Source organism: Juglans regia, chromosome 13 (genome assembly GCF_001411555.2).
Source record: "Juglans regia cultivar Chandler chromosome 13, Walnut 2.0, whole genome shotgun sequence".
NCBI lineage: Eukaryota > Viridiplantae > Streptophyta > Magnoliopsida > Fagales > Juglandaceae > Juglans > Juglans regia.
In genome coordinates, this window is record NC_049913.1 from 893,130 (window position 1) to 914,901 (window position 21,772).

Consider the following 21,772-nt stretch of genomic DNA (forward strand, 5'->3'; position numbering starts at 1 on the left):
AAATCATTAATTTTTTTTTTTTTTACCCCTTTTGGTATGGATTTAGGATTTTAGCAGCGGTCTTCTTTCTAATCAACAATAATTACTCCTCCAAAATTTGTGACTACTAGTAAATCTTAATCATTCAGGCTCTCCGTTTGTATTTGGAGATGAGTCGAGATGATTTGTGAATGATAGAATAAAATATTAATATATATTTTTTAACATTATTATTGTTTTGAGATTTGAAAAAATTGAATTGTTTATTATATTTTGTGTGAAAATTTTAAAAAATTGTAATGATGAGATGAAATGAATGGAGATGAGTTTTCAATCAAAACCGGCTCATATAAAATTGTTAGAGATGGATATGGAATGACTTTTAAGAGGCCTAAAACAGTCTATAAAATATGAGTAATGCTACGTACAGTCGTGGAGTACGCAAGTGCCGTACAGTTGCTTTGAAAAATAATGGGGTTCATTATTAAAAAATTAATTTCTTTTCATGTCTTATATTTATTCACTTTTTTCAAAGCGACTGCATAACGCTTGCGCACTCGTGATTGCAAGTATAATTTCTCATAAAGTATTTCGAAAATTTCAACAAATTTGCAATTAGATGCATCTGTCAATCTCTGTTATAAAACTAACGAAAAAATTTACATAACTTCTTACTATTTACACAACTTCCACACAAATCATATTTTTTTTAATTTTAATTATTATTTTCTTTTATCAAATATTTAATATATGAATAATGAATAGAAGAATTGAGTTAGTTTAAAAAAAAAATTAAAAATTTTAAAAAAATATAATATGTGGAGAGGTTGGGTAGTGTTGCTTAAAACTAATAGATACAGAAGCGTGTCACTAAAAGAAATAAGTATTTTTTATTAGAGTGGCGCTCCAGGCCGGTCGGGTGTAAAATTAATTTTCACACTGGCCAATCATCAAGTACCATGTAAGCATCCTAAAAACAATTAAATTGGATCCTCATACACTCGATCGACCTCTCCCTCTCTGCTCTTTGTCCTTCTCCCTCCCTCATCTCGATCATGCTGGCTGTACAGTCCCACTCCGATCTCTCTCTCTAAGTAAATTGCAACCCATGAGTTCAAAATCCATACTTTAATATACGCATAGAACTTTTCTCGCTTTTTCATTGTTGTAAAATTTTGAGTCATTGGTATGTGATTCCAAGCACAAAAAGGCAACTCTTTTTTTCAAAGTTTTAGCTTGAAACCCATTTGATTGTGGACATTATCGAGCTGTTTTTAGGTTCAAAATTCCAATTTTAAGCAGCTTTAGTCTATATCTTTCACTCATGTGATGGCCACCGATACTTATTCGAAGATGGGGCCAGATGTTTTGCTGCGATCGGTTCTCCAAAACAACGATTATGAAGAAGATTTAGAGGTGTTGATTAGGGAGCTGTCACACATATAGGGAGAAGCACAAAGGAGGAAGGAGTTGAAGAGATTCGGGAGTGCAGAGAAGGGATCGTGCGACTGGAAGTGCCCTAGGGGCTGAGTGGAAGGCCTCATCAAGAGGAAGTGGGACCAGGCCGTGAGTCTTGTGAGGGTCATTGGGCTTAATTTTAATAAAAGAATAAGGCCCATTTGTAGTAGGGAGGGATGGCCTTGAGGCCCTTTACGTTTTAAACATTACGTTGTTTTTATGCATTTAGTTTACGGTTTTATGGTAATCTTCTAGAAGGAACTTTCGGTTACGCCTACTGTGTCAGGCCTATTTGGGTGGAACGTCCGCACCTGGAAAAGCATGCAAAATCATATGAAAAATCTGTTATTCCGTCCCTGTGTTCTCTCTCTCTATTTCTCTCATGGAGGTTCTCACCCTCTAAGTGAGCAACACTATCAATTAGATAACTTATTTTACAGAAAAAATAAGTACATCTAGTTCTATAGTGTTACAGTTGGTATCAAAGAGTGATCCCAAGTGCTATCACTCTATTTGGCTTCACCATGGCAGAAGGAACCCGCCTCAACCAACTTCAAGAGGGCCTCACATCCTTGAAAACATCCACCGATTCCCAGCTGAAAATTTTGGAAAAGGCAATCTGATTCAGTCATGCAACAGTTAGCTACTATCACTGTAGAGTTACAGAAACGAAATAATGACCAGCAAAGGGAGGGAAGTTTCTCAGAGAATTAGCAACACAATTCTTACCATCGTGACAACGACCAGGAGTTGCAACCTAGACAGGAAAGGATTGATTTCCCTTACTTTCATGGGGATGACCCCAGTGGTTGGTTGTACAAAACTAAGCACTATTTTACTTTCTACAATACAATGCCTCAACACAAGCTAAGGTTGGCCTCTTTCCACATGGAAGGGCCAGCCCTTGTTTGGTTCCAAGATTTAGAAGAATCTGGAACCATCCAAGACTGGGAAGGGTTTACTAAGGCATTATTGGTTAGATTTGGACCATCTGCCTATGATGATCCAATGGAGTCTCTTACAAGACTCAAGCAAACTGGTTCGGTGGAAGATTATAAAACCAGTTTTGAAGGGTTGTGCAATAGACTAAAGAGGCTTTCTGAGGATTATAAACTGAGTTGTTTTCTCAGTGGATTGAAGGACGAAATCAGGCTGCCGGTACGTATGTTTGGGCCTAAGAACTTGTTGACAGCTTACAGTTTAGCAAAAATTCAAGAAGAGCATGTTGGGTTGGCTAGAAAGGGGGTTAGGGGACTCGGCTATAACCATGACCCAGGAATTTTGAAAACACTACAACTCTCTTCCTCAAGCTTACACAATAACCTAAAAGCCCCACACCTCCCTAGTTCCAACTTCCACAACCACCAAAATAACCAACAAAGAGCCATTGTACCAGTCCATAAAATCAAACCACAATAAATGAAAGACCGGAGAGATAAGGGTTTGTGTTACTATTGTGATTCCAAGTGAAATCCGGGCACAAGTGCCAACAACCCAAGCTCTTTCTCATTGAGGAGGTTGCGGAAGAGTTGAGTGATTCCTTGAAGGAGGAGGAAGTGATAGAAAGGGGAGAGATGTTGGATTTTGTTACAAACTCTGTGCAACTAGAAATATCATTACATGCTTTGATTGGTTTAGTCAACCCTAGAACCATGAGGGTGAAGGGTAGAGTTGGGAACCAGGAGGTAGTTATTTTAATCGACTCAGGGAGCACCCATAATTTCATAGACCCTTCTATGATTAAAAAGGCAAAAGTTTCAGTGAATAGTGACAAAATAATTAAGGTAAGAGTGGCCAATGGAGAGACGATCATGAGTGAAGGTATTTGTGCCTCATTGAGAGTAAGGGTGCAAGGGAATGTATTTATGACTGAAGCATTTGTGTTGGTACTAGCGGGCTGTGACATGGTGTTGTGAGTGCAATGGCTTCATGAGTTGGGGTCCATTCTCTGGAATTTTAAAGAATTATCTATGAAATTTCATTATAACAGTAATGTGATTGAGTTACAGGGCTTGTGTCCAGCCAAATTAATTGAAGAGTGCAGCTTGAACAAAAACAATAAGCTGGAGAAAAAATGGGTGCTGTTATAGTTAGTGGAGGTGACGGAGAACCAAGAGCTGAAGCAAAAAATACACCCAGCTGTTCAAGAATTACTAAACCAATACGAAGTAGTTTTTGGAGAACCAAAAGGCCTACCCCCTATAAGATCCCACGACCACAATATCACCCTACAACCAAACACTCAACCCATTTCAGTCTGACCTTACCGATATCCTTATTTTCAAAAATATGAAATAGAAAAAATTGTGAAGGAGCTGCTGTCCTCTGGTGTTATAAGGCCAAGCCAAAGCCCATATTCCTCACAGGTGCTGTTGGTGAGAAAGGCGGATGGGACATGGCGCATGTGTGTGGACTATAGGTCTTTGAACAAGGTGACAATTAAGGACAAATTTCCTATACCAGTGGTGGAGGAGTTATTGGATGAATTAAGCGGTTCTAAACTATTTTCAAAGCTAGATTTGCGTTCCGGGTACCACCAAATCAGGGTCAAGCCTGAAGATATCCCAAAAACGGCTTTTAGGACTCATGAAGGGCACTATGAGTTCCTAGTCATGCCTTTTGGGTTAACAAACGCTCCTAGTACTTTCCAAAGCCTCATGAATGAGGTTTTCAGACCATACTTAAAGAAGTTTATACTGGTTTTTTTTTTTTTTTTTTTTTTTATGATATTTTGGTTTATAGTGCTAACTTGGATGATCATCTCAGGCACTTACAATTAACATTGGAGGTGTTACAGCAGCATAGCCTGTTGGCTAAGCTTTCTAAATGCAGGTTTGCTGTCCCGGAAGTGTCTTACTTAGGCCATGTGATCTCAGCTGATGGGGTAAGGGCAGATTCAGAAAAACTGGTCGCTATAACAAAATGGCCATTTCCAACTTCTTTGAAGTCCTTAAAGGGATTTCTGGGATTGACGGGCTATTATCGTCATTTTATAAAAGGGTATGGGAGCATAACTACCCCATTAACACAGTTGCTCAAAAAAAATCAGTTTGCTTGGAATGAGGAGGCAAAGGAAGCTTTTCAGCTCCTTAAACAGGCAGTAAGTCAACCCCCTGTATTGGCTCTCCCAAAATTTTCCCTTCCTTTCATAATAGAATGTGATGCATCGGGAGGGGCAATTAGGGCTGTCTTGATGCAAAAGAACAGGCCCATAGCTTTTTTCAGTCAGACTTTAAAGGGCAGAATCCTAAATCTGTCCACCTATGAGAAAGAGCTCTATGCATTGGTGATGGCAGTGCAAAAATGGTGACCCTACTTGTTGGGACATCCGTTTGTGGTGAGGATAGATCACCAAAGTTTGAAGTATCTTTTAGAGCAGAAAATAGGTACTCCTATGCAGCAAAAGTGGACCTCAAAGTTACTAGGGTATGATATGTTGGTGGAGTACAAAAAGGGACTGGAAAACAAGGCAGCAGATGCCTTATCTAGAAGAGGTGAGGGAGAGGAGCAAAGAGTGGAAGCCACCTTGGCGGTCATTTCCTTACCAACTGTGGAGTGGATGGAAGAGATTAAAGAAGGGTACAAGGAGGATCCTAAAGTACTAGAGTTAATAGAGAGATTTCAAAAAGGTGAATTACCTCAAAAATACTCAGTAAGGGAGGGACTGCTTTTTTACAAGCAGAGATTAGTAGTGGCTGATGATGCAGCCTTCAAACAGAAATTGTTGCAGTTGGTGCACTCTAGTGCCTTGGGGGGACATTTGGGGTATGATAAAACCCTCCATAGACTTAGAAGAGATTTCTATTGGGAGGGTATGGAGAAAAATGTGAAGGATTACATTAGGGATTGTGAAATCTATCAGTGTGTGAAAGTGGATCAGACAAAGCCTAGCGGCCTACTTCAACCCCTTCCAATCCCTTCATAACCTTGGACTCAAATCTCTATGGATTTCACAGAAGGTCTACCATCCTCACATGGTTTTAATAGCCTATGGGTAGTTGTTGATAGGCTCACCAAATACAGCCATTTCATTCCTATAACCCACCCGTATACTACCAAAACCATAGCCCAGTTGTTTACTAAGCACATCCTAAAACTACATGGAATGCCCAACTCCATAGTTTCTGATCGTGATAGTACTTTTACAAGTACCTTTTGGCAGGAGCTGTTTAAGTCTCAGGGGGTGCAATTAGCCTTCAGCACTGCATACCATCCACAGTCAGATGGGCAGACTGAGGTTGTGAACAAGTGTGTGGAGAATTTTCTCAGGTGCTATGCAGGAGATAGACCTTGGGATTGGTCCCAATGGGTGCCCTTAGCCGAATGGTGGTACAATACCACCCAACACTCAACTATTCGGACAACACATTTTCAAACATTGTACGGGTATGAACCCCCCAAGCTAATCAGTTACATGTCGGGTTTATCTAAAGTGCAGACAGTTGAAGAAGATTTACAGACAAGAGAACACATGAATAGCTTACTCAAGCACAATATTCAGAGGGCCCAGAATTGCATGAAAAAATACTATGACATGAAAAGAAAAGAGCAAGTTTTTGAAGTAGGAGATGTCGTTTACCTGCGCCTGCAACCCTACAGACAGAGGAAGCGGGACCAGGCCGTGAGTCTTGTGAGGGTCGTTGGGCTTAATTTTAATAAAATAATAAGGCCCATTTGTAGTAGGGAGTGACGGCCTTGAGGCCCTTTACGTTTTAAACATTACGTTGTTTTTATGCATTTAGTTTACAGTTTTATGGTAATCTTCTAGAAGGAACTTTCGGTTATGCCTGTTGTGTCAGGCCTATTTGGGTGGAACGTCCGCACCTGGAAAAACATGCAAAATCATATGAGAAATCTGTTATTCCGTCCCTATGTTCTCTCTCTATTTCTTCTCTATTTCTCTCATGGAGGTTCTCACCCTCTAAGTGAGTAACATTATCAATTATAGAACTTCTTTTATAGAAAAAATAAATACATCTAGTTCTGTAGTATTACAGGAGCAAAGGCGGCAACAAGAGGAGCTAACTGACAGAGAGGTCGTTGGCCTTCCTTTGGCGTCTTGAGTGCAGATGAGGGAGGGAGAGGGAGCTTCAACTTCGTGCTTTTTTTTGGGGGGGCTGGGGCTTTGTGCGTCTCGCAGATGGGGTTGAGAGGAGAGAAAGGAGGGGGAGATGTTTTAGGGTGTATGCGGCTGTAATGAAAATTTCTATGTAATGCCTCCATGTCATTGTTTTATTAGTCAGTGTGAAAATAGATTTCAAATCCATCCGGCCTGAAGTTTTTTCCTTTTTATTAATAAAATCCACATTTTTTTATATTATTTGTCCTAGTATAATCCCACCCGCGAGGGGTAAACGCGGGAGGCCAATAAAAGACTCCTCCCACCTGCAGACTCCATCTCTTCCCTCCATCCCTTGTCTCGATTCCCTTCGTACAGAGGATCAGACGGTTAGACCGATTCGGACTCCCCAAACTCACCGTGTCAACCCTGATCGCAGACTCGAACCCATCGACATGGAGATCGCCCCGGAGTCGCCGCCTATTCGAGGCGGCGATAGTCTCGAATCGTCGTCGTCGTCTTCGTCTCCTTATGTTTCGTCTTCTCTTCGAGGTATGAAGGAGAGCGAAGCGGCGATGACCGTGACGGCGAGGTATGAGGAGGACGAGGAGGAGGAGGACGTGTGCCGAATCTGCCGGAACCCAGGGGACACGGATAACCCACTCCGGTTCCCGTGTGCGTGTAGCGGAAGCATCAAGTACGTCCACCAGGATTGCCTTTTGCAGTGGCTCAATCACAGCAACGCTCGCCAGTGCGAGGTATCTCTCTCTCTCTCTCCCCTGCCCTGATCTGATCGTCTTGAATTATCATTTAAATTTATTGGTTTGTATTTTTTTTCGAGTTCTTTAATGAATATTTTAGATGAAAAGTTGGGCTCGGTTCTTTGGTTGACATAAATGTTGAAAGATCGATAATGGATGGTGCAATTAGGGTTTTAGGGTTTCTTGTTTATTTTACTTTTAAGCGTTAACTCTGTTTGAGTTGGTAGCTGACGATATAAAAAATAATAATAAAAAATAACTGATTAGACTATCTAAATAATTATTTCTAACAAGTTAGAAAGTAATATAAAAAAATTCTTTATAATTGTTCCTGAAGTAGAAAGCGTTGTATTTGTTCTTGGTGATTAACAGAAAAATGTTGAAGACTGATAGGCGGTTTCACGTGTTTGCTTATCGCTCCTCTGTCAGTGTAGCAAGCAATTATTAAGCAACGTAACTTACACAAATTACAATAGCATGGCCAATCTTTGAAGCGGTTGGAACCTTATTTTCCTAGTTATGGATTGTTAAACATTTACAAGGACCCGTCATGGTGCAGCCTAGTGGTCAAAGGGTGGGCTAGGATGAGTTGTAGACTCAGACATTCTAGGTTCATATTCCACCCTAAGAATTCTTCTAATTACTCGATACATAGTTCTGACTGCTGGGGTTGTGTGTTTGGGATTATCTTCCAGGGAATAAGTCCAAGGGTTCATACCTTAGCGAGGTTCCATGTTATAAAAGAAAAACATTTATAAGGTAACAAATTACTCTGTAAACTGAGCTTCAAAAATCTCACAGTTTAAGCACTTTAAGGAACTATGATATTGTTTTGCTAGCATTTAAAATGTACAATCTCATGTTGTTTTGATTTTATCATGAATATGATAACTATAATAATGTCCTAGGTAAATACTAGGCCTATGAATCCCAAAGGGGCTACTTGATATCATGCAATCTGAATGTAATGCCCTAAGGGAGGCCCAACCCACTATGGGCCTATACTTCAAAATGATTAGTCAATGATACAATTGGAGCCCTATTGGAATTATTATAAAGAGCACTTCTCCTTCCCAAGCAATGTGGGATCCCATACACCACCTACCCTTATCATTCAATATGATATCGCACTGAAGCACAATGATATTTGAGCCTTATTTTTATGGGTTTGAGTAGGCTTGCATTTCACTAGGAAACATTGGTTTCTTGGGCCACAACCTCGATCTTCTACCTTTTGTTTATGGTTAACTTGATTTATGTCTCAAATCTGTTTGGAGATTAATTTATGGTGTGATCAAATAACTTCGTAATGTATTACAGGTCTGCAAACATGCATTTTCCTTCTCCCCAGTATATGCTGAGAATGCTCCGGCAAGGCTTCCTTTTCAGGAGTTTGTAGTTGGGATGGCAATGAAAGCTTGTCATGTTCTGCAATTTGTTTTGCGCCTTGGTTTTGTCCTTTCAGTTTGGCTCCTCATTATACCTTTCATTACATTCTGGATATGGCGGTTGGCTTTTGTGAGGAGTTTTGGCGAAGCCCAGAGATTATTCCTAAGTCATTTATCCACTACAGTTATCCTTACCGATTGTCTACATGGGTTCCTACTTTCTGCTAGCATCGTGTTCATTTTTCTCTGTGCAACATCTTTGAGGGATTACTTCCGGCATTTACGGGAAATTGGAGGTCAGGATGCTGAGAGAGAAGATGAAGGGGAAAGAAATGGTGCTCGTGCTGGAAGAAGACCTCCTGGGCAAGCTAATAGGAATAATGCAGGTGATGGAAATGTTGAAGATGTGGGTGCGGGACAAGGGGTTGCAGGAGCTGGTCAAATGCTCAGGAGGAATGCAGAAAATGTTGCTGCCCGGTGGGAGATGCAGGCAGCTCGTCTTGAAGCTCATGTTGAACAGATGTTTGATGGTTTGGATGATGCTGATGGTGCAGAGGATGTGCCTTTTGACGAGCTTGTTGGCATGCAGGGCCCTGTCTTTCATTTGGTTGAAAATGCATTCACTGTGAGTTCATCATTTTGATTCTGTTTTTATTCTTATTCTGTTGATTCTTGTTATAACTTCTATTCTTCAGTTAGGTTTCCCAAGCTACAATGCTTTTATGGCTCACTTAGTTTTTGAATTTTTTTTGGGAGAGTTTTATGTATTGACAAGTACAAAAAAGGATTGTCTAAAGTTTTATGTATTGGCAAGTACACCAAAGAATTAATCATGAATTAAGCTGCTCCGTTTATGAGTTTTTTTTAATCTTATATTGATTTCTCAGTATGTTACTAGATCCTTGAAGCTTTGTTCAGCATCATAAATTTTTTGCTGGAAGACTGCTTTGTATTTTCCTGCATTCGGTGCAACTGTCAATTATTCATTAAAGAAAAAGGATTTGTGGTCGGCGGGGAATTATTATCCACAACTGTCCTATGGGGTTGTGTTGTATTTGACATAAAAATACTCGGGGAAAGAAAGGAGGCTTTACATAGATATTTAGTACAGACATTAAATAATAGAGAACAAAAATAATTCTATTGAAGTACACTATTGGAAATAATATTTTGAGTATTTTTTTGGTATGCTAGCTGTGTACTTGGGCTATATATATATATATATATATATATTGCATTTTTTAACATTTTGATTGCATACAAAAAAAGGAGTTGAGTGGTGGTTGATTGTACTAGAAGAAGTAAGGAGTTGCATGGAGTCAATGGATTCCTCCATTGTTACCGATGAGATGCTAAACATATTTTATGTGTTCAATTCCAATTGGGGAGAGGATAACATAAAAAAGGATAACTTATAAAAAAAAAAACATAAAAAAGGATAAAAATATACTTAATGAGATTTAAAAGCATTCTTTCTTTTTTGGGGCCTATGTCATTTGCATTGTATTGTCTACCTTATGTTCTACATTATTTTATCTGGTGAAATTCTCTTATCATTGCAGCATGTCTGACATAATATTGCTGCAATTTATCTGTTTTAAGTTATTGTGTTGTTCCAAAGGGGAAAAGAACTGAAGTTTTCAATTTTTGCTCCTGATTTTTAATTGGTTTATAACATGGTCCGATGCCTATGCAGGTTCTGGCAAGCAATATGATATTCCTTGGTGTTGTGATCTTTGTGCCTTTTTCGTTAGGTCGGATTATACTCTATTATGTATCTTGGATTTTCTTTGCTGCTAGTGGATCAGTTTTGTCTACGGTCCTGCCAATTACAGACACTGCCCTCTCCTTAGCAAATATTACATTGAAGAATGCATTAACTGCGGTTACAAATTTGTCATCCGAAAGTCAAGAAAATGGTCTGGTAGGCCAGGCTGCCGAAATGTTGAATAGTAACTTTAGTGGTCTAAATGAAGCCTCAAACAACATTACTTCAGCACTCTCAACAGATCTATTGAGAGGGGCCAGTGTTGGGGTATCACGGCTTTCTGATGTTACTACTCTTGCTGTTGGATATATTTTTATCTTTTCTCTAGTTTTCTTCTATCTTGGCATTGTTGCGTTGATTCGATACACTAAGGGTGAGCCTTTGACTATGGGGAGATTCTATGGTATTGCTTCTATAGCAGAGACAGTTCCATCTCTCTTCAGGCAGTTTTTGGCCGCAATGAGGCATTTGATGACCATGATAAAGGTTGCTTTCCTTCTTGTCATTGAACTTGGAGTGTTTCCTCTGATGTGTGGATGGTGGATAGATGTTTGTACTATAAGGATGTTTGGGAAGTCCATGGCTCAAAGAGTTCAATTCTTCTCAGCTTCTCCTTTAGCAAGCTCATTGGTTCATTGGGTTGTTGGAATTGTTTACATGCTACAAATAAGCATATTCGTCAGCCTTCTTAGAGGGGTATTCTTCTTTGCCATCATATCATAATGCCTCAATTATTTCTGAACCCCTTATCTTGTTATGTTATTAATGTGATGGAATTTTCTTCTCTTGCTATTGTCAGGTTTTGCGTAATGGAGTGTTGTACTTTCTTCGTGATCCTGCTGATCCAAACTACAATCCATTCCGTGATTTGATTGATGACCCTGTGCACAAGCATGCTCGCAGGGTTCTGCTATCAGTTGCTGTTTATGGGAGTTTGATTGTCATGCTGGTGTTCTTACCAGTTAAACTTGCCATGCGGATGGCTCCCGCCATTTTTCCACTTGATATATCGTAAGTTAGTCCTTGATGTTTCTGTGGGACCTGTTGTTAATGATTAACCCATGTGATTTCCATGACATGCCACTGCTGTTTGTTAACTAATGGATTCTTATCTTTGCAGGGTGTCTGACCCATTTACTGAAATTCCGGCTGACATGCTTCTTTTTCAAATTTGCATTCCATTTGCCATCGAGCATTTTAAATTGCGGACAACAATCAAATCCTTTTTAAGATATTGGTTTACAGCAGTTGGCTGGGCACTTGGTTTAACAGATTTCTTATTGCCCCGAGCTGAGGACAATGGTGGTCAGGAAAACGGGACTGGGGACCCAGGAAGGCAAGATAGAGTACAGGCAGTACAACTAGGTGTACAGGATCGTGCCCTGGTGGCAGTTGCTGGTGTGGATGATCCAAATAGAGGTGTTCTTGCATCAGAGGACTTGAATATTTCAGAAGACTATGATAGTGACGAACAATCTGATTCAGAGTAAGTTTCTGGATGCATCACGGTTTTAGAGTCATGAGTGGGTCTTAATCGTAGATACCATTTTTTTAATGATACTATCTTTCCTTGCTAGTTTAGACCTTACCACTATAGGTATGCATTCACCCTCGACTCTGCAAATTGATTAGTTGACTAAGCTGTTTTTAATTTGCAAATTTAAATCATATATAGATGGAGTTGTCACCTCGACCTCTTTTCTTTTTTGATTCTTCAACATGTTTTTTTTTTTTTTTTTTATAAGCATAGCCCGTGTAATCTTCAACATATGTTATTGTGGTTGATGTTTTTGTTTATTGATTCTTTACTCTGGCAACAATCTAAAATTTACTCCTTTCGTCTTTTAGCAGGTATGGCTTTGTACTTCGCATTGTCCTCTTGTTGGTGGTGGCATGGATGACTCTACTTATCTTCAACTCTACCTTGATAGTTATACCAGTTTCACTTGGAAGGACAATTTTCAATGCAATTCCTCTTCTTCCGATGACTCATGGCATCAAGTGTAATGGTAAAATGGTCCAACTGAATTATTTTTCAGGCTTCATACTTCTGGGTGCGAATGCTAATATGTTTTCATTCTATTTATGTTCTTAGATCTTTATGCTTTCATCATTGGAAGCTATATGATTTGGACTGCTATAGCTGGTGCTAGATACTGCATTGAGCATATTAGAACAAAGAGGGCTGCAGTTTTGTTGAGCCAAATCTGGAAGTGGTGTGGCATTGTTTTCAAGAGTTCTGCACTTCTATCTATATGGGTAAGAATTAATCCATGATATTTCCCAACAAGTCACCTTTTCTTTTGTTCTTAGACCCGGTTATTGTTCATCATCCATCTCGGTGTTTTTTTTTTTTTTCAGACTGATTAAAATTCTTGCATATGCTTGTGTTCCAGATTTTTGTTATCCCTGTATTGATTGGACTACTATTTGAGCTTTTGGTGATTGTGCCTATGCGAGTGCCCGTGGATGAAAGCCCAGTTTTCCTCCTGTATCAGGATTGGGCATTGGGTCTGATCTTTCTTAAGATCTGGACTAGACTGGTGAGTGTTAAATCACATTCTTTTCTTTTCAACTTGGTATCGGCAAAATAAATAATACATAGCTGGGATTGTCCTCGCATCTAGTTGCAATTGTTTAAGCCCCTTGAAGTATGGTGTTGGAGGGTTTTTTTTTTTTTAAAGTATGCTGTTGCAGTTATCAGGCCAATATAGGTATTTACTGGATCATTAGAATGCTGTTATAACTGGGAATACGACAGTTGAGGAAACTTATCAGGGGGGAAATGAGTCGTTTACATCTGTAGATGAGGACCATATTGTAGTCATCAAGCGCTCTACAACTGGGTTGCTTCATTCTAGTTGATTTAGTATTTTTTTTTTCTGATGTTTGTTGTTAATTCTGAACAGGTCATGTTGGATCACATGATGCCACTGGTGGACGAAAGCTGGCGAATAAAATTTGAGAGAGTGAGAGAAGATGGTTTCTCCAGGCTGCAAGGATTTTGGGTGTTGCGTGAGATTGTGTTCCCAATCATAATGAAGCTGTTGACAGCCTTATGTGTACCTTATGTTTTAGCCAGAGGGGTGTTTCCTGTTCTTGGGTATCCATTAGTAGTAAACTCTGCAGTCTACCGGTTTGCCTGGCTGGGATGCCTCTGCATTAGCCTGTTGTTTTTTTGTGCCAAGAGATTCCATGTCTGGTTCACCAATCTTCACAATTCCATACGTGATGATCGCTATTTGATTGGCCGGAGGCTTCATAACTTTGGGGAACACATTGAAGAGAGTAGAAGTGAGGTAGGGACTTCCTTGGAAACGCAAAATTCTAATCTGCACGGCACTAGTTTAATTAGACACGACCAAGAAGTTGATGTGGGGTTGCGGCTGAGGCGTGCTAACCAACATGATCCTTGACATATTGGGCATGCGCTTTGTCAGTTTTGGCATTGTCGAGGCTTTAATGGAAGCATTGGATGTGTACACTTCTCTCTTCGGTGTGTTCAAATGCTATGTTATGTTGAGGGTTATGTGGGGTTTGTGCATATTGTACTTTTTCAGTTATTAGACAAACAAATAAAATATATTTTGTTCAAAAAATTGCATAGATTGTCTTATATTTGCCACGTTTTCCAAGTGTATAATTATGATACCTAAACTTCTAGCCTTGCTGATGTAGATTAGGACCTCATTTGAGTTGCATTTCCATTGTTTTGTCAGAAGTATATATGTCACGGTGCGGGTGAACCAGGAGATGAGCGAGAAATTACTGAGTTCCGGAAACATGGTTTTGGTAGGAGAAGGGCTCATGGGAGCTGTGGGCTGTGCTGTACGGATCACTTTCCCTTCCCATGGCCAAACTATAAAATGACCGACGTTGAGTCTCTCTCGGCAAGGCGTGGGATCCACGCTTTTACACGATTTTGGCTCTTTGTTCGCCTGGGATCCACGCTTTTACAATTAATTGCCTAACAGAACGAGATCGTACTATTTATTAGTCACGTTATTAATCACCAGCTTACACAGTTCAAGCAGGAAGTTCATCTAGAGAAAATAGAATCAACTTGGATATTGCTCATTTCCACAAGTGGAAGCTCAAAAACTAAATAGAACCAACTACACTATGTCCGAAAGATGGAAGCAAATTGTCGCAATATTCGGAAATACTAGACGCAAAGGAAAAAAGAATTCAAGCATGGATGCCACAACAGTCGTAGTCATGAAAAAGGAGGAAATAGGCACTCACTTTTAACTGAATCAAAGCCACGCCTACATCAGTTTCAAACCATTTCAAAAGGTAGAAGCACACATTCAATGCCCTCAGGAAACGAGGCTGTCATTCAGAGACAATGAGCCCAGTTGATCGGCTGCATTGCCAGCTTGCTGCTGCTGAACATTCCTCAGAACATCCATAGCCTCAGCCACCTTTGCTTTCAGAGCTTCTGGTGATTCGAGCAAGTGCAACACCTCAGTCTGATCCATCTCCAGAAGCATGCCTGTAACCTTAGCCGCATTTTCAGGCTCCAGCTGTTCCACAAGTGGGTAGAGGTTCTCACCCAGCATCTACAGATTTTCATCCACGAAAATCAAAATCAGCAACTAACATCATCATAATTCATAGCTCCACTAAAGCAGTAAACATCAGACATCAGGACTGTGTTGTCTAGGATCGCCAGCAACTCTCATCCTGCCGTGCTTCACCTCCAACATAATTTTGAATAGCATGGAAGTAATCTCCACATGCAAGCATGCACACCACAATTTTGTGATGAAAAACACATCTAAGAAATGGTGGCCACATTGTTCGTGCCAAAGATGGTAATGGGTAATAGATGTAGAGCATTTTCAGAAAATAATAATTTTTCGAGATCCAAGCAATTAATAATCCTTTTGGATCACTACTTCAAATCTTACCTGCTTAAATGTGAAAAGATAAATTATTTATACAAGCCCCAAATAGACAAGCCTCGTGCAATCCCATTGTAAAAAAGTGGACCCCATCGTGAAAAAGTGTAAAAAAAAAGCCTACGCGGAGTTGCCTATTTAGGGCTTGTACTTAGCATTACTTACGTGAAAAACTTCAAGAAAACCAGCCAACTTCTCCCCCTAGACGATAGGAAAAAAAGTCAATACTTACTGTTCTCTGCTGCTCTGGAGTAGCATTTGCAAGGGCACTAGCCAAAGCCCCTATGGGAATTGGCTGGGACAAAGATGCATCACGCAGCGGCATACCACCCATGTCATATGGAACAGAAAACATGCCTCCAGCAACACCAGGCATGGGAACATCGGGCAGGGCACGCCCAGGGGGGTAACGGTAGACACGGCCCCTTGGAAGCATCTGTTGTTCAAAGAATCCATTATAATGTTTGTTTTAGATCTATACATATAGATACTATTTAATATGGTAGGAAATGGAAACAGAATATCACCAACCTGCTGCTGCATTAGTGGAACTGGCTGCTGGGTTTGCTGCACAGCCCCTGCACGCCTGCCACCAGGACGCTGCCCTTGCTGCCCCTGCTGAACCATTGGCATGAAGAAATTGGGCATCGGAGCCCCACCAGGCCTCATACCAGGAACAAGTTGCTGCTGATATCCAAATCCAGGCTGACATAGAGCATATTGAATATGATTATAAATTTGTAGCCAAATTATGTAAGCACATTGACCAAATAGCCAGAGGTGAAATAAAAGGATGTCCAAGATGGAACATAAACAAAATAGGGTAAGAAACAAATCAGGAATAAAGTACCTGGGAAGGAATGATAGCAGGTGGACCTTGGCCATAGAATATTTGTTGTCCAAGACCTGGAGCACCAGGGGGGTACATTGGCAAACGAGGGGCAACTGACGGTGGCATTGCAACTGGCCGCATTTGAGAAAATTGAGCCTGTATACGCAGCAGTACTCTATCAATCACAGATAAGCACACATGACAATTCTAAAATAACAGATATTAAAACACTGACAAATTTAAAACCAGACAGCAGCATCTGCTTTAAAGTATCCATGGGGACTTGAGAGGGGGGGGGGTGTGCCTCAAGTCTCACACCTAAGTCAGAATCCTTCAAGGAAAATTCCACTACAATTTGTAGAGGGATCAAAACAACATAAAGCAAAACATGCCTGCAACCTAGCTCTTCTATCTTCTTTTCGCTGTGCAAGTGCAACATATAGAGGTTTGCTCACAAGCATTTTGCCGTTCATCTCCGACATCTGCCAATCATTTGCAAAATATTTTTGAAAAAAAAGAAAAAAAAATGTTGAAGAGAATGTCATCATGAACATGCTAAAGACATCAACTTACAGCTCTAGATGCCTCTTCAGGAGTAGAGAATGCAACAAACCCTGATCCCCTACTTATTCCGTTAGGGTCTCGCATAACCTGTTCATGCATCAAGAAGAATGAAGTTTACAAAGCCTTGCCATTAGATCATGCAGGACAAAACATAAGAGCTCTGCTTTCCCAAATAGATGCTACACACCTTGCATGAGGTAATGGTACCAAACTGAGAGAAAAGCTCCTTGAATTTATCATCACCTATGCTATCATCCAAATTCTTAACATACAAATTTGCCCCTTGATATTTATCTGCTGCTTCTTTCATACTCTGTTCAAATCGAAGCTTCAATTCATTTTCCCTTTCAGACTTCTTCTGGGCTTTCCCAACATACCACTCCTTATCATCCACTTTCTTCCCATTAAGAGCCTCAACAGCCTTAGCGGCATCATCTGCATTCTCAAAGTTGACAAAACCAAAGCACTTTGACTTTCCATCCATATCCCTCATCACAATAACACTGGTGATAATTCCAAATTCTCCAAAAATATTGTTCAAATCTTCTTCAGTTGTCGATTCTGAGAGATTTTTAACAAAGACATTGTTGAATTTCATCTTGTCAATGGCACTTTCTCTTTCCTGCTTGCGAAGGAAGGGTCCAACAAAAACTTGCTTATCATTCAACAGCATACCATTCAATTGCTCTATAGCTTTTTGGGCAGACTCCTCAGTATCGAATTGAACAAACCCATAGCCTTTTGACTGGCCATAGGAGTCTGTAGCTACCTTGCAAGAAAGAATATTCCCAAATGCGGAAAATGTATCTTGTAATGCTTTGTGGTCAATCGCCTTATCCAAATTCTGCCAAGTTCAAAACAACTGGAGATTAGTGACAAAGAGAAAATAAAACATACAAGATCAGCAAGGATCCAAAAGGCATTGTTAAGAAATAAAAAGAAGGGTCCGATCAGAAACTCGCAAATATCAGACACGAATACCTTAATAAATATGTTTCCAGCCCCGCTTTTGCGAATGCTAGGGTCACGGTGAGAATACATAATCCTAATGGGCCTTCCATTGAAAGGGGTGAAGTTCAGTACATCCAATGCCCTTGCAGCTGTAATAATTTCAAATTAGAGATGTGAGATAGAATAAAGAAATATTGACAATTTCATTGCACCGAACATGGAAAAAAAATGAAGAATCCCAATATTAACAAGAACATGCCTACAAAACGAATGTTCAAGGGAGAAAATTGGCCCAAAAAAATGAAATTGTTAGCTTGGCTGGAATATATAATTTAATATTACAAATGTAGCCAACAAATCCTAACTACAAAATCATTCTCTACCGATTTTGGTTTGGCCCTAGTTACATACACCATTCATATGTATCAAAAGCAAATACCAGACTAAACAAATAATAAATAATAAATAATAATACTAATATGTAGTGCAGAATAAATTGTGTGCTTTCACTTCATTCGAGTGGGTGCTTAGACCCTGCACTCTGCAATTACTCTACGTGAGGCCTTTGTGCTGAACTGAGACTAATGCTTTCAATGATATTGGGCGTAGAGTCAAAGTTGTGGTCATGGAATTGAATCATCCTTTCAGTTTTGGGCAGTGTAGATCCTGCTCATGTTACCACTAAGGCAACTTATATTAAGGTTCTAGCTTGTTCAGATTAATGTTTGCTACTAAGTAGAGAAAAACATATTCTCCTCCTTTCAATGTCTAATTATAAATATATTGGAAGAGAAATACAATAGAATAAGATCGCCTCACGATTTGTAGGTCTCACAAATGGTGTAAAAGCGTCTTAAACTAAACTATCTTATGTTGATTAGAGTGAAAATTAATTTTAATAAGCTTGGTTCTTTCAGGATACAAGGGGTTAGAAATATATAACTAAACAAGTTTTTATTTTCCTCAGTAGTGCAATAAAGAAATGAAAACTTCTGCTATCAAAGGAAACCATTGTGGCTCCACAAGTTCTGGATTAAAAGAAATATAATTTCCTTTCCAACCCCGCTCCCCCCTTTTTTCTTAACTAGCCACAAGTCGGTACTAAATTGATGCAAGTTTATACCCAACAAAGCTCTCTTTTCCATACAATGGGTACCATGTTCAGATGTTCTTTGAAGTTTTTCTTACAATGGCACGCCCACCTTACATGTAAGCTGCCTATTCAGCATACAAGCAAAAACCAATTCCTGAATTACATTATTTCAAAACAATTCATGCAAAAACATAGAATATGTAACTACATTATAAATTATACTAAAAATCAATTGGCAACGAATCTAGCTAAATAATCAAATTGCAAGGTATATAAATCTTCAAAAATAAATTGGAAATTTGAACCAATAACTGACCGTCTTGAGGGTTGCTATAATTGACGTAGCCGTAACCAAGAGATCGGCGGGTGGTCAAGTCCCTGCAAACCCTAACCGAAACCACCTGGCCCAGCTGGTTAAACAGATCATAGAGCTGCGAATCGGTCACGTTAGCGTCAAGATCTCCAACATAAAGTGACGTCGTCACGAACTGGTTGGCCCCACCAGAACCGTTGGCTCCCGGAATCGCATTCTGAGGCTGAGCTTGTACCTGTGCCATACCCAAGATTTTTTTTCAATCCAAAATTTTCTTTTTTAATTTTTTTTCTTTATCTCTTCCCTCTCCTCGCGTTATTATAACCAAACCCTAGGAAGAAACGGAATGAAGCTGGAAATGAAGAAAACGCTAAAGTAACGCCTAGACGCACACGAAGTGTTCGACAAAAGACCTCGGATACTAAATTTCTTTGCTTTTTTTGTTTATGATGATAGGTGGGAGGAGAGGGAAGGGCGGGTCAGGGATCCGCCGGAGGAGCGGCTCGTGAGGAGAAGAGAGAGCGAGAGATGGAGAGGACTGTGGTGGGGTTTAGTTAGAGAGGGCAGCTGGAACTGCACTGAGAGAAAACAGTGGATTCGAAGCTGAGAGGGTTATGTAGGGTGGGTTTGGGTTAACCCTACTACCCTAGGATCTAAGAACGAGATCTGAGCCATAGGATCCGAGAATTTTTGGTGGGACCCACATGACGCTGTCATGTCGGGGGGATGTGGTTAAGGTAACCGGTAACGGCTGGTTTGTAGAAGGTAAAGTGTGTTTGAGGTTGCTTCGTTAAATAGGCGTGTGATAATAAATAAAGTAACGTTGGATATAAGTTTTAAATAGATAAATCTTATAAAGAAAATTTATAAAATAATAGGTTTTATTAATAAAGAATAATTTTTTTTTATATTTTTTTAAAATAGAGTTTATTTTTTTACAAGAGTTTGTATGAAATTTATCTATTTAAAACTTATATAAATCATTTCTCTAATAAATAAGGATAATGATATACATATAATATATTTTATATTAATAAAAGATATTTATAATTATGAATTATATAATTATTACGTAATTATCTTAAAAAAATAAATAAAATATGAGATCTATATAAAATTAATTAATTTTTTAATAGTGAATTCCACTCATTTTTTTAAAAATAATTATGCGGCGTTTACGCACTTCATGATTATATGTGGAATTACTATTTCACAATATATGTTTAAAAGTGAAGATATTTTTGTAAAGTGATGCTATTTTTATAAAATATTTTATTAAATTACTTTTTATTTTAAAATATAATTGTGTAATGTGTCGTGAAGTGTTTATCATTTTTCGATAGATAAAGGACCAAAGGTCTAACCCTGTATTCATTTTAGATTTTTTTTTTTAAATAATGACCTTACAATTATTTTATAGTTTTTTTTATAACTCTACGAATGATAGTTTTATAAAACAAAAATTTATTTTTAATGAAATAATATAAATTTATTGATTGTTTACAAATAATTGTTGGTGTATTATTTTTATTCTTTGAATAAATTTTGGTAAGAGTTCTGATCAACGATACAAGTAGCAAATATCTCTGTAAAGAAAGATAATTCCCTATATAAACTAATTACCATTTTAGAAAGCGGTTTTTTCGGAAGAAATTTTGGTAAGTGTTATAATAATTAGTGATACTTGTTACATGTATACTAAATAATCAATTAAAAAAATACCACACTGTAATCTTACAATATCAAATATTGAGTTATAATATTCAAAAATTATGACTATCTCTCTGTTAATTATAATACGAGTAATGGTATAGTTACAAATCTTTTACAATTTATTTTCTAACAATTAATGAAATCATATCGCTCCATTAAAAATAAATTTCAATGTTATAAAACTACCATTAATTTCCTATAGAGTTGTAAAATAATTGTAAAGTTATCATTTTTCTATAATATTTTTGACCGATGATTATAGAGAATAATAATGGTGCAGACCACACTCTCATTTTATATAAAATGTGACACTTTTATTATTATTTGATAATTACTCATTATTTTAAAAAAATAATTTAAAAGTTAATGAACAATATTACTTCATCATATTGGGATATGAGCTTGGTATATAAGATTCTCCTGTAACAAAATCTTAAACTCACAATATAGTTAGGAAAAATTCATGCACGCATTTTAATCAATAAGATATTTGAGGTCTCATATTGAATCACATTAGTTTAAAATTATCAACCATTCTCGATACTAACTCATGGTAGAGTTTGAGATAATATTTATAAGCAATGACCCAATGTCACACATGATTTTATAGGAAAATGATAGAGTTATAATTATTTTTACAATTTTTTATATAACTATATTTTAAAAAGTAATGTTACATACAGTCATAGAATGTATCGTGTAATCACTTTGAAAAAGAGTATGGTCTATTATTAAAAAATTAATTAATTTTTATGTAAATTTTATATTTATTTACTTTTTTTAAAATAACTATACGATATTTACACACTCACGATTATAAATATTATTTATCTATTTTAAATGAGTTGTACACGTATCATAGATTATATACCCACAACTTCCATTGGGCTTACTGGGTCTTATCTTTTACTCCCAGGTTGGATTGACGACCCAAAGGCCAAAAGCCCAATACAATTTTTGTGATTTCGAAATGAATCAAATCCATATCC

The 21,772-nt window shown here is 38.3% G+C and overlaps 2 protein-coding genes across 3 annotated transcripts; one reads left to right on the plus strand and one right to left on the minus strand.

The window, feature by feature from the left end:
• Positions 1-6,758: 6,758 nt before the first annotated feature.
• Positions 6,759-14,134, plus strand: LOC108988864 (probable E3 ubiquitin ligase SUD1). Of its 2 annotated transcripts, none has more exons than XM_018962246.2 (9): positions 6,759-7,254; positions 8,578-9,270; positions 10,342-11,109; positions 11,213-11,424; positions 11,534-11,899; positions 12,262-12,422; positions 12,509-12,672; positions 12,810-12,956; positions 13,323-14,134. In XM_018962246.2, exons 1-9 carry the CDS (start codon positions 6,952-6,954, stop codon positions 13,827-13,829), a joined length of 3,321 nt encoding a protein of 1,106 aa, XP_018817791.1. In that variant the 5' UTR covers positions 6,759-6,951; the 3' UTR covers positions 13,830-14,134. The 2 variants fall into 2 exon arrangements, with proteins under 2 accessions (XP_018817791.1, XP_018817792.1); XM_018962247.2 differs by having other exon boundaries at positions 6,773-7,254; positions 12,265-12,422.
• A 323-nt stretch (positions 14,135-14,457) lies between these two features.
• On the minus strand, positions 14,458-19,706 carry LOC108988866 (polyadenylate-binding protein 8-like). The gene is made up of 9 exons (XM_018962248.2): positions 19,074-19,706; positions 17,695-17,813; positions 16,901-17,557; positions 16,723-16,800; positions 16,542-16,631; positions 16,168-16,305; positions 15,849-16,022; positions 15,550-15,753; positions 14,458-14,975 (listed from the first exon to the last, which is right to left on the minus strand). Exons 1-9 carry the CDS (start codon positions 19,312-19,314, stop codon positions 14,733-14,735), a joined length of 1,944 nt encoding a protein of 647 aa, XP_018817793.1. The 5' UTR covers positions 19,315-19,706; the 3' UTR covers positions 14,458-14,732.
• Positions 19,707-21,772: the final 2,066 nt, after the last annotated feature.

Coding starts and splice junctions, on each gene's coding strand:
- LOC108988864 (XM_018962246.2), top strand. CDS start 6,952: ATGGAGATCGCCCCGGAGTCGCCGCCTATTCGAGGCGGCGATAGTCTC. Junction 11,110..11,212: donor TCGTCAGCCTTCTTAGAGGG/GTATTCTTCTTT, acceptor TGCTATTGTCAG/GTTTTGCGTAATGGAGTGTT. Junction 11,425..11,533: donor ATTTTTCCACTTGATATATC/GTAAGTTAGTCC, acceptor TTATCTTTGCAG/GGTGTCTGACCCATTTACTG.
- LOC108988866 (XM_018962248.2), bottom strand. CDS start 19,314: ATGGCACAGGTACAAGCTCAGCCTCAGAATGCGATTCCGGGAGCCAAC. Junction 17,558..17,694: donor CTGGAAACATATTTATTAAG/GTATTCGTGTCT, acceptor TGAACTTGGCAG/AATTTGGATAAGGCGATTGA. Junction 15,754..15,848: donor TTCCACTAATGCAGCAGCAG/GTTGGTGATATT, acceptor TTTGAACAACAG/ATGCTTCCAAGGGGCCGTGT.